The sequence below is a fragment of the Crassostrea angulata genome, chromosome 3 (genome assembly GCF_025612915.1).
Source record: "Crassostrea angulata isolate pt1a10 chromosome 3, ASM2561291v2, whole genome shotgun sequence".
NCBI lineage: Eukaryota > Metazoa > Mollusca > Bivalvia > Ostreida > Ostreidae > Magallana > Magallana angulata.
In genome coordinates this window covers 9897501-9910754 of record NC_069113.1, presented here as the reverse complement: position 1 = coordinate 9910754, position 13254 = coordinate 9897501, and the positions used below count along the sequence as shown (strand labels likewise).

The 13254-nt window shown below is 32.3% G+C and overlaps 1 protein-coding gene across 4 annotated transcripts; it reads right to left on the bottom strand.

Annotated features, from left to right (window-relative positions):
• Window positions 1-515: 515 nt before the first annotated feature.
• LOC128176317 (phospholipid phosphatase 3-like) lies at window positions 516-11977 on the bottom strand. 4 transcript variants are annotated; one of them, XM_052842572.1, is made up of 7 exons: window positions 11720-11977; window positions 4247-4524; window positions 3333-3496; window positions 2050-2318; window positions 1792-1849; window positions 1142-1324; window positions 516-998 (listed from the first exon to the last, which is right to left on the bottom strand). In XM_052842572.1, the coding sequence occupies exons 2-7, from the start codon at window positions 4308-4310 to the stop codon at window positions 852-854; spliced, it is 885 nt and encodes a 294-aa protein (XP_052698532.1). In that variant the 5' UTR covers window positions 4311-4524; window positions 11720-11977; the 3' UTR covers window positions 516-851. The 4 variants fall into 4 exon arrangements, with proteins under 4 accessions (XP_052698532.1, XP_052698535.1, XP_052698534.1 ...); XM_052842575.1 differs by lacking the exon at window positions 11720-11977 and adding an exon at window positions 11354-11450; XM_052842574.1 differs by lacking the exon at window positions 11720-11977 and adding an exon at window positions 10628-10939.
• Between the last annotated feature and the right edge of the window lie 1277 nt (window positions 11978-13254).

Sequence of the window (13254 nt, the reverse complement as noted above, 5' to 3'; positions counted from 1 at the left end):
GCTTCACCACGGAATCATATGTTTTAGTCCAGTTAATAACAAACTCAATTTAGTATTACGCAGACATTATTCGGTCTTGTCCATTTAATGATGATCGTCATGAATGGAAGGGAGAAAACTTGTTTTTTTTACCATAGAGTGCGTATTGGTACCATTTTTTTGAAAATTAAAAAGGATAGACATTTACCTCTTTTTTTTTATTTATCAGTATACGTTCTTAAAAAAAATTGTGTGATGACCCACTCTATAAAACACTATAGTCCGAACATCCGATTTCATTAACATTTTGTTGCTCAGTTTGCATATACATATTTTTATGTCTTAATATCAATTAAATTTGAAGTCAATTTTTGAAGGCTTTTGCAATACTGAACGCAAATGATAACACATGCTTAATAAATATAGCAAAAGTAATATTTGAATGAAAGAAAATCGTGGGTTTTTCAATTGGACTTCAGTGTGTTTATGACTCGGCTTATTCCCCTACGTTCTTTAAAGAGAAAAGAATACCACACTCATGGTCTTTAGTCCTCATTGTATTTTAATTTTCATAATACTGGGTAAATATAAGATCTGCAGTATAAAAAGTATAAAGATAACAATAAGTACTTTTAACATCTACATCTATATTATTCACTTGTACGTAAAAATGTACAAAACAACGATTAAAAATATTTCTGAATATAACAAGAGTTTTCTAGTTTTATTGTTGAGGGTCGACTTCCTGAAATCCACAGCGAAAAGAATTAGCACCGACAGGGACTAGAATCGCCACTGGATCCCATCCAGATATTCCTGGTCATTAGATGATACCTTCCGACTATATCTTGTCATTCGACGACCCCGTACTGTTATGTCTGGCCATTCGGAGTCGTTCTGGGTTTACTGTTGGCTTGATGCAGCTCTGTACAGATGACAGTGTCCATTGTGTCACCAAAGTCGGCCTGATCATAACCTCCTCTCAGAAAACCCCGCCTAGCCTTTGGGTTTTGATAGATCTATACAACGAACGAAATGAACAACAAACAGCAGGTAACGTTTAGAGAGCTAATAGAAACAACGTGTTGTTTCTGTCGTGTTATAATAACGAGAAACTGATATGTTTAAGAAAGCATGAAATAAATAAGTTTTTGCTGCTTACCGCAGATAAAGTAAAAACTATCCCAATAATACCACCACCTATGACGTCACCAGTATGGTGTTTGTAATCTTGCAGACGACTGATGCTGACGTAAGCAGCCAAACATATGGCTGCTAATTGTAGTATAGGGCAGAAAACACGAAGTCTTGGCCAGTTTGTGAGAATCCGAAAATGTATATACATCTATGAAAATATATTCTTGTGTAAGATTTATTAATCAATAATCAATGACGTCAGGTCAATCCACAATAAAAACGATGTTTAAGTTATTGATATTTTAGTCAAAATTTTGCAATAATCAAAGGCGGCTACTACAATAAACGCATTTAAACAGATGTACATACCCCCTACTTTATGATTAATACTAGTATCTGGTCAGAGTTCATGGTAAAATGTTCACTCAAAAATATTGTTAGCCAATTAGTAAACACTAAAATTTATAGTACCAATGGATCAGATAATAGTTTGTGTTTTGTTTATCAGTTGTCATTATGAAAAGATTTGATAACCTGGTGACAAAAATCAACAACTGACTAGATAATTTACTTTCTAAAATTATAATACTCGAGAAAGCCAGAATTCCATTTATGAGCCGTTACATTAGCGATCTGGACACTACGTCACACTAGATTTTTTTGAATGGTACTCACCGCTAGATATGTCATCACGTTCCATGCGGCGCCACTGTGGCCAGACGGAAAAGATTTTCTGTATAAATTATACACAATATTCGTTTTTAAAAATATAAATATGTCAATTACACCAATCGCATGGTCTCCTACAAATAATGTAGTTGTGTTTATTTCATCACAAACCCTTCGAGAATTATATAGAGATGAACATGTTTGTCGCTGCAGAACATTACATTTAATGAACGTGTAACAAATAAACGAAAGATATAATTTTACCTTGAATCATAAATGGCATCTAGATCACTTCCTTGACAGGTATAGCTCGTTATGAATGTCTTTGAGCAATTGGAGGTAGAAATATTCGGTTGACACACAGTCAAAAAATGAGGTCTGAGGCGACCAACATATAGTTTTACTATTTCAATAAATAACATACACAAGGTAAAACCCAGCAGCAAACAGCCAACCATATTGTAAGAATTTCTCAAAAATGGCTTTAGTTTCTGAGAATAGTTCTTTAACAACAATGCCTCTGTAAATAATATCTGGAAAAAAAAATGTAAACCATATATTCCAACTTCTAGGATATATTTTGCGAAGACGAATGGGCATTGTCACATAAATAATAAATCTTGGAATGATGTCCATATCTAAACATAAACAAATATTCGAATTAGAAATTTAAAAAAGGCGGTGTTTTGATACTTTATCAAATGTTACAAATGCCATACTAAGTTTTCGTTAATATGGTTCTTGGAGAGAAAAAAATATTGAATTTTCTACGTAGGTGTAAACACTGTGCCGGATAATTATGCCAGTGCCAAGGTGGCATTTTTGCACCCGCTTAAGATGCAGTTTCGGAAAAATCCATGTATACCAAATGATAGACCATTGTCTAGAGAGTATATAACCACTTTTGTTTTTAGTGTGTTTCACCTGACAGGTGAGATATTTACCTTTAAAAATTAATATCCCATCGGAAAATGATAATTCCCATAGGAGAATTGACTCTCCTACAGGAAATATTGACAATCCTATAGGATTTTTTTTAAAGTCCTGTAGGAATTATATTTCCTATAGGAGAATGGTAATTCCTGTAGGAATTTGATTCAGACACGTAGTTTTCCTATAGGATATTAAGTTTTCCTATCGGATTTTATCAAATCCTATCGGAATTGAAATTCCTATAGGATGTTCTTGTATTCCGATAGGAAATTTCAAATTACCTATAGGAATATTGATTTTCCTATGGGAAAAATTATTTTCCTATAGGAATTTATTTTTGAAAGGTAAATATCTTACCTGACAGGTGAGATACACTGATAACAAAGGTGGTTGTTAACTCTTTAAGCAATGTTCTATCATATTGCATATTTGAATTGTTCGATATATGCAGCTTAAGCGGGTGCAAAAATGCCACCTTGGCACTGGCATAATTATCCGGCACAGTGTTTGTACATACAAAATTCACAATACGAAAACTGTTTATTAGTGGTATTTACACCCTCCCATTACAAATATTACAATTTTATAAGAATAGCAGATCAATGTAACTTTACTATGACGACTGTAGGAACCATCAACACAACAATTGCCATTAAAGTCGAGACCGAATCTTCTCGGTAAGGATACATCAGATTTTGGTCGTCGCAGAAAAACCCCCGGATGAATGGCTTCAGTCCTTTTAATTCGTTCAGAGCAAACAACAAGGCTATTACTGTTGCTGCAATGGGGAAAAAGAAGAAAAAAACCCAGGTGAAAATGAGCAATTATGAATTATTTTTATTTTCTTTAGCTTTGAAATTAAAAAAAATTATAGAACCATTTTAACAAGACCTTAGACTTTCAGTAGGGCGTAGCTATCTATTCCGTGCGTCAAAACAAGTTAAAAATGACGTGGTTTCAAGGGAAATATGCATTGATTGTGTAGTCTTGGCTTAAAATCCAGACAAATCTGGTTGATTTCAAAGAGCCATGGCTAAGTGACCAGCAATGAAATAGACAGGCCTACATCACATCCTGTTTGACACAACTACCCAAAGTCCACGCTCTTGTTAAAATGGTTTCAAGAAACACACTAAAGTAAAATATTTTTAGACACCTATTTGACATTTCTTGCAAAACCCTCCTTACAACACTACACGTGTACGTCAAAGAAATACGTGTGTCATATGAAATAACGAATTTATCGACAAAAATTTGAATTTAAAGATATTTCAATGAAATTCAAATGAATTGGGTAAAAGGCATATCCTATGTAAACCCTCGCCATCTTCTACAAAATAGCGCCATCTGCTGTTAAAAAAGTGCATTTTAATGAAAAGTATAAAATAACACGAACCATCATTTGGAGGTGCTGCGATACCCAGAAACGGCATAAATGGATAAATTCACTCGCAGAATTTGCACAAAAATATCCATAATAAAAGTGGCTTACTTATTAGAACCATGGAATTTGTCAACGTATTTTTACCTGCTAGATAAAAGGAAATGTCGGTAATCACTTGGATAAAAGTCGCTCTTGATAATGTCAACATGGTAAAAGCTGGAGTGAATTCGAATTCGTTGTACCAAATTATCCAATTACATCCTTTCTCAGTTGAGATATCTACCGACACATTCCGTCATTTACACAGATCGCTGGACGTTCATCTTACCACGCAACGTGCTTTACAACACATGCAAGTTTGGGTTGTTATAAGTTAAAAAATATATCAGTTCCTCTGTAGTAGTATCGTGTTGGCCTGTTTCCTGCAAAGAAACCAGTGCAGATGTACAGCATGAATAATAGATGATAGGCTTGGGTCTTAATTACTGGGTAGGGATTTCGTTTGGACGCTTTGTTGTTGATAAAAATACCGCAAATCTTTGATGCACGTAATGCCATGACATGCCTCGTCGTCCTCGACAAAATGAAAAATTAATTAAAAGATTTATATGACATAGTTTTGACAGCATGTTTTTAGCAAAATCTGTTTTCGTTATTAGAAAAAAAACCCTTAGTGTGTATGTTTAATAAATGCATTGTAAAAAAAAAACCGCCTTCAAAATCATGGTTTCTCTCATTAAAGAGACAGTACGGCGCATCTTATCAAAAAACCGACTTGAAAAAAATTTTCCGATCGGGTTCGGTATTTTTGTACTACTTATGAATGCACAAACTTTCAGAAAATTACAAAGTTCTCCATGAAATAAATCTAATTTTTTCATTAAAATTAATAATTTCGTATAACCCATACATATTTAAATCGCAAAGTGTTACGGGGTTCAGCCGTCTATACTATTACGCATGCGTACATGTATTTACTGTAAACAAAACACACATGCAGGGCTCGCGAAGATTCTCCTGGTTTGTACGACCCTTAAATTTCCGGAAGCTCATTATTACGTTAATTAATTAAGTATGTGAAAGGGATTTTTTTTATGTATTTCAACTATTACAATCAACGTTATATCTTATTTCCTAACGATACAATAGAAATCTGAAGTTATTCAAACAGTGTTTTCAGCTGTACTTTCTCTTTAAACCAAGTAGTGATAAACCCAATATTGATTTAATGATAATTTGACTGACCCCCCCCCCCCCAGGTTTTATTTAGACCATTGTCACCACACCCTTACAAACTATACAGGTCTTGTACATTTAAAAACCATAATAAGTATAAGCTCATTCAAAATATTGAATGTTGTATACATTGTAATATTGTCCATCATTCTTCCTTAGTGTCATGAAAACTCATGATCTAATTTTTATATTTACTGCCACCTGGTAAATTCAAAATTCACATGACAGTACACCTTTGTTCTTTTTGTTTTAAAGACGATAACTGTGCAAAAAGAAATATATATATATATATATATATATATATATATATATATATATATATATATATATATATATATATATATATATATATATATATATATATATATATATATATCAGGCTTGGGGTAATGCTAAATGTAATGGTAATGCATTGCAATGCATTACATGTTTCCAAAGTAATGCTAGTAATGTGTAATGCCTCAAAATTAGCATTACAAGTATTGCTAATGTAATGCATTACTTTCCAAAATCTAGTGTAATGCTGGCATTACATGGCATTACTTTGCATTACTATGCATATTTATGCATGTTCACTTTTAAAAATGTGATGAATAAATGAATAGTTGAAATTGAATTTGATTAAATTTATTTTTAAAGAGGAAAGAAATAATTCTAATTACCCCTGGTAAGAAAAAAATGTTTTAATTGTACATGTTTTATTAAAAAAGGTTTTTTAAAATTCATTTTTGAATTGTTTATAATACTAAAGATAACAGCACAATTTCATAACATTTTAAAGAGTGTTGTTACTAAGAGTTTTTAATCATTTAAACAATTTACTCCAATTAGTTTGCACTTCAATAAGAAATGTGTCAACAACACACTATGCCCCAAGGAAAATCTAAGTATCAAAACAATCTATTGTAATAAGAAGTGCTAAACACCCCAATCCCCTTCCCTTCGCTATGTCACAATAGAGTAAGAGACAGACATGCACCTTTAAAAGCAAAATGAACGCACTGTCCATCCATGATGAAAATCAATATCACTTCCAATATTATAACCCATTTGAAAAAAATCTTACATAATTTCTCTCTCTTTCTCTCTGTCTGTCTCTGTCTGTCTGTCTCTGTCTGTCTGTCTGTCTGTCTCTCTCTCTCTCTCTCTCTCTCTCTCTCTCTCTTGTATATTAATTACAATGTACATTAGTTTGGACTGATAGAAAATACAAGATTTATGTATTTAATCTATTATTGCACTTAATATATCCTAAGATAAAGATCGTCAAACAGTATTTTCCAGTCCAAGCTTTGACTGCTCCTGCAAAACATTTATTTAGTATAGCCCGGAAGATGGATGCATTTTAACTTCGATCATAAAGTGCAACAGTAATCTTTTGTCTTAAAGTGTCCTTCGTAAAAAGAAATACGATTATAATATATTAAGAAATATAACTGGGGAAAATCATCTGTTTATAAATTAATAAAATTAAGTGTCCAAAATTATAAAGATTTGTGTAATCTGGGGATATATCTATATTTAGCTTTTAAAAACCGCAACATTATTTCATAAATTGTTTTTTGTTACGCATGTTATCCTGTGTCTCTATTTCATATCCTATATTGTATCATGCCAAATGTCTATAAATATCATTTTACTTATGTAATATGTTTGTTCATATTGCCACAATATGATTATATATTGAGAAAATAAAGAATGACTCTTGTTTATTCATTGAATTTAAACCTGATACTGAGCATGAAGCTGTAGATATGTTAAAGAGTGTTGTATATTTGAAACATTTGCAAAAACTCTTTATTAGCTTTACTTTAAAAAAAAAAAGTAATGGTAATGGTAATGCATTACTTTACTCATGTAATGGTAATGTAATGCATTACTTCAAGAAAATCAAGTAATGGTAATGGTAATTTAATGCCCAATTTCATGAAGTAATGGTAATGTAATGCATTACTTTACAATGTAATTCGCCCCAAGCCTGATATATATATATATATATATATATATATATATATATATATATATATATATATATATATATATATAATAAAAAGAAATTAAAGAATAATCTATCAACAACCTCAGCTGATCTTAGAAAGCAGACGACAGAAATTTCCTTTACACTTGTCAGCTTTATTATACTTGAAAAAAGTAACATATATTTGAAAGTTATTCTCTGTACTACAATTTTTACTGTTACAATCATTGTTTATTATTTTACTTGTTTTTGCCATTATTGGCAGAAGAAAATGAACAAGATTATCCTGCATTCATGATTATACAATAATTGTGTTATAACATGTACATGTACATGAATTAACCCTATGAGCTGTATGGTTCTTGTTTATCAAAAATAAAATAAGTCGTTTCCCTCAGTAGAGGGTCGAGGTACATGTACATATACCTTAAATTACAAGACCTGCATTTGAACCAACACCTTTAATAAACAAATTTAAAAATATATATATCACTACATGTAGACTTAAGATTTAAACAGCTGTGGAAATTGCGATTGTGGCTTCCGGATATTTTAACGGATTTAAACGAAAGATTTGACAACTACATGTAGGAAGAAAGCATAGACGGACAACATAGCGAGTGTATATACAAACCCGGATGTCAGATATGGTGTTTGTCGTTCTTTTGTGAAGTGCAAATCGAGCACTTTCTGTTCTATCTTTCTAATACATTAAGATTTTATTCATAAATATATTTATTTTGAATGCCTGAGTATCCCCAAAATATATTTTATTGTTAAATCTAGGATTTGAAAAGGGCATACAAATGAGGTGGTGAAAAAAGACACTTTCCTTTGTAGCGAATATTATAACATCTCTGTAATGGAACAAGAATATTGAACTATAAAAGGTTACAACTTTGCTTTTGCACTCACATGAGTCAAATGATTTTTAAAATATTTTCAATCTGTTTTACTTTTTCTTCTCATTCTCAAAAGGAATTGCATATATCTCTCAAAACAGTCATGACATTGGTCTGTGTATTTTTAAAGTATAAACAATTTAAAAACCTTAATTTCATTTTGACTTTATGTGCTTTCCAATATTGAATCATTGTGGCTATATAACTTGTAACCGTAACCGAATTTTCGAACCCTTTTTATCCATGAAAATTTAGATAGTTAGACCTGTTTTAAGCTTGTTAAAAATATATTTGCTTAAAAATCTGCATAACAATATTTTATAATGAATTAAGTTTCTGCATCCTTCAAGGAGAGTTACGATTCTTTTGGAATCAGAGGAAATTCTGCTTAATCTTGCAATTGCTTAAAGAGGTATAAAAGAATAGGACAACTTCACATCTAAGTTTTTGGTAGTTGGTGTCATTAGTTTAAACGTAGTTTTAGGTATCTCAGTGTAAATTTTTCAAAATGTGCCCATAATATATATTCTTTCTTTTAATTCTAGTTATAGATAACCGTTACGATGTCTGAATGATAACCATGCATGCACCATTACTAATTTCAAGGAGATAATTCATTTGTTATTTGCCAAATTATATTGTACGAGTAATTAGGTGTCAAATCACCCATTTATAAAGGGCAGTTGTGTATACCCCCCCCCCTCAGTTGGGGCTTCTCCAGCTTATCTATTTCGTCTATTGTCTCAAGTCATTCATGCGTGAAGTACAGCAAATTTTGGTATAACTTTGCAATCAAAACAGAGGCTAGGGAAATGATGATTTTGAATTAAAACAGTTTTGTTTCATAATCGGTTCTTTTTGGCTTTCACATACAAGATAAAATACTTCTTAATTTAAAAAACCAATACAATAAGTTACCTGTTAGTGTCCATGCTTGAAAATAAAGGAAAGAAAACTATCAGTTCTTAAAAATAATGGACAGAGACAGGTAAAACTCTTATTGGATGGCTACAAGTAAGTTGGAAACAAAAAGAAAGGCATTTGCTAATAAAGAAACAAATTAAATTTTAACACATTGAGAATGAGACGGGTACATGTACTGCCATGGAACAGCGAAGAAACACTAATAATTAGTAAATATTATCCAGTATAATATGTATCTACTCTATTTTTCAGAATCACGAATCAACATTAATCCCCTATATCATATTAATCACTTGTAACCACAAAACACACCAGATATGATCAGAACGTAGACTGAGACAAATTTCTCTGCACTATAGGAAAAACCATATTCTTTACATCCAGACAATATTCTCCCTGGAAAAAGTTCATTAAATTAAACCTTGACCGCCTACCTCCTCCACACTCCTGGAAAAATTTCTGCATCTGAGCCGGTCAATGCATTTTTTGTTTTAGTTGTCTTAATCATTTCATCAAATGATTTAGTAAGTCACATCTAAATTTGGCACAACATTCCCACCCTCCACATCCAGAATACCGGTATCAATTAATACAGAATACAGTGTAAATATATGCAGTAGCTCTTTTACATCCTTAAATAATGCTGTCCGAAATAAAGGATGAGATATGTTGCTTAGTAGAAGAGTGAATGAATGTGAAATTTTCACAGTACATCTTTATAAATCCCTTGCACATACCTGAAACTGCACATTAAGTGAACAACAGAAAGTTATATGCAAGACTGGTTTTATCGTTCAAAGTTTAAAAATATATTTATCAGCAATATGAACAGGTTTGCCTATTACTGTCTATTTTTAAATTAAAAGAAGGTAATGTTTTCAGTTGGATATCAGCCTCATACTGTCCATTACGTGAGAGAAAGAACTAATCAAAGCGCTACGGGCCTCGATCAGTTCTTTCTCTCACAGAATGGACAGTTTTTGGCTTATATCCTTTAGATTTAACACTTATTATTTTATTGAAATGAAAAAGATATTTGAGAATGATAATGCCATTTAAAAAAAAAACAAGCCAGTTAAGAAATCTAATTTTGAATTGCAATGTTGTAGTTCTTTACGATTGTGTATCTTGTACAAAAATAGGTTCAAAATTTAGTATTTGACATCATAAACTTAAAATATATGAAACGAGGTATCATGGAGTCGAAATCCTCTTCTTCTGATTGCAACATACACACCCGATATTAACACACCGATGATAATTTGTAGGCTATATATAAGTGTTTAAGATTTTCACACTAACGGCTTACCAACGAATAAAAATCAGTCACTAACATGTGTTCAATAAATCGGTATGAAAATAATTGTAAAACATCTTTATCAAAGCTGTAATTCATACAATCATATGAAAAAAGCTGACATTGTGCCTATAACCAATGATAACCATGTAAACTTTTGAAATTTGATTATAATGGTAAAAACTTACGGAAATTGACAAATGAGATGAACCATATTCTCTTTGATATTTGTTATTCTACACGTGGAGTCGGTGTTTGTGGACATTCTAACTAATCAAACTAAGGATAAACAAGGATGTTATCAAACTAAGCTGGTTGTTAGGCCCATTTAAGTTCCGTGTGTCAATGTTTATAACGGGGTAGTATATTTTAAGAACGTTGACAGTAAATCGAATTTCCTGAGGAGATGATTGTATGACTGATTATAAATAACTAAAGGAAAGCGGAGTTCTTGTCACATCTAAGCATTGTTCATGTAAACAAACAGCTATTCTTACATGAAAACCGAAGTATAGCAGGTTTGTAAATAAAATTTAAAAAAAAAAGGGGGGGGGGTCTTATTTGACTCGTCTTCCTTTCTTTTGCAAAGAGGCATAGGAACAAATACAGTACATTGCTCGTCAGCTGCAGGCTACGTACTGTGTCCTTCATACACCTTGTCAGAATCCATAGCGGGGAATATTTATTGTGTTTTCAACTCTGTCACCTGTACCTCGTATAGAAAATGTCAACATTGTTCGCGGTCTTGTCAAGCGTGTCCAATTCGAATTATTAAATAGCCAAAATCTTCATAAATACGTAAATATACCAGAAAAGTTCAAGTTTACCAAATCTGTACGCCCCATTAGAGCGAACAGATCAAAAGCAATACTATATTTTAATTTAAATAGACAACATGAGACACCTGTACCTACCTTTGCACGCGTGTGTGACGAATATCTACCTTGTTCATATTTACACAAAGTCTTTTATATATCGGGGCTAGGTCATATCTCATGATGCGCGTTAAGGTTGATCAGAAAAAAGATAAGTTTAATCACAATATGTATACATTTATAGCATTTTTAGCTTATATTTCCCTTATTTTCTATGATATAAAGCAAGCGTGGCAGCAACTGTTTGGTGTTGTTTTTAACATTCAAACCCAGAGGCTGCAAGCTAAATATTGATATACAAATATCAACATTCAATAATAAAGTTATTAAAACACCCTATCCCTAAAACCAGATTCAATAAAGAATAGCGTATTTACTGTGAAATATAATACATCAAGGTCTTACCTGATTCTTCTACAATTCCTTATAAATACTTTATCATTCTCTTCTTTCTTCTCCGGGGATTGCTCGGGATGTGGGGATCTAATGAATTTGGTCTTGACGGGGCGCAGGTAAATTTATGTTACCTCTAAGTAATTGGAAGTAGGTAAACTGTTCAATAGAGCTATTCACAAGGGAAATTAAAGACCAAAATATCTAATAACTAGTGCAATCAAACTATTCAATGGACCATGTGCCGAGATTTAAATCCATTTCCTCTATTTATTCAGATTGTTAACCTTCCTACTTAACTTAAACAAGAAACGTTTATAAATGCACCATTAAACATCCCTTGTCGCCTATCTACGATGCAAATGGACAGCTAATGTAACAAATGTTAAATCTTCGCAAATGTAATGTTCTTCAGTGTACAAAAAATTACCCCGCCCGTTCGATTTGAAACGAATTTAGAGGAAAGGAGATAATTTTAAAAGAGCAAGCATATTTCAAACACAATTACTTGTAGCCAATAGAAAAAAAATGTTAAATGGTATTTATAATTTTGATTAAGCGCTAGAAAAATACCCACATTTGAGGCATAATGAAACTACGAAAGACGAATAGGGCCACATATAAAATATTAGAAAAGATCTCGTTATTACGAGTTAATTTTCTCGATAATTTTGATAATGTTAACATGCAAGAAATCAATGTCAACATGCATGTTATTTCGCATGAATAACTTGCTCGTAAATAATTTATCTCGCACTTTGACATAAATAAGTCGCATGTCATTATAATAATCATAATTGACATACATTTTTTGCATGTGAACATATTTATCTCGCATGTTGACATAAATATCTTGCATGTTGACATAAATAAGTCCATGTTGTCATAATATTGTATTGTGCAGATATGATGTCAGATACGTTCCCATAGATACGTGCGTAAGTTCGTGATTTTACCCACAGGGACCAAGCCCGTTTTAACATTAATTTCAATGTAACGATAAATAAAGAAAGGGGTCGAACTCTGACCCAGATAAAAAACTACCAGCTCGCCCCAAAAGCTTAATAAATCAAATAATTTTTAAAACACTCGCAATATGCATGTATTTTTCAGAAAAGTAATGTCTGAGTCACTCTCTATACTGAACTTTTATTCTGCAACCATATTGACTTCTGACAGGACCAGTCATTTTGACGTCTTCGAGAAAGACTGATTCTGATTGGACCATCAGGAATATTAACCAATGAAACTGAGTTTAACATTAGCTACCACAATGGCCGGTCTGGTCAGAAGTTGGAAGTTGATATTGTTGCAGAATAAAAGTTCAGTATGGAGAGTATTCAAGGAATTTTATCGGAGTTCTTGTATGTAAGTAGCTTGCGTTTCATGTAAGATTTTAAAAGATTAGTGCGAATGTTTCTCGACTTGTTGCAATACTGCTGTTGTCATAGGCAAAATCCCATCGTTAGCCCTGGACCGGAAATGTCCGAGTAAAAATAAACTGGCGACTTCAAGAGAATAATGACGTATATCTCTGCTATTTCATC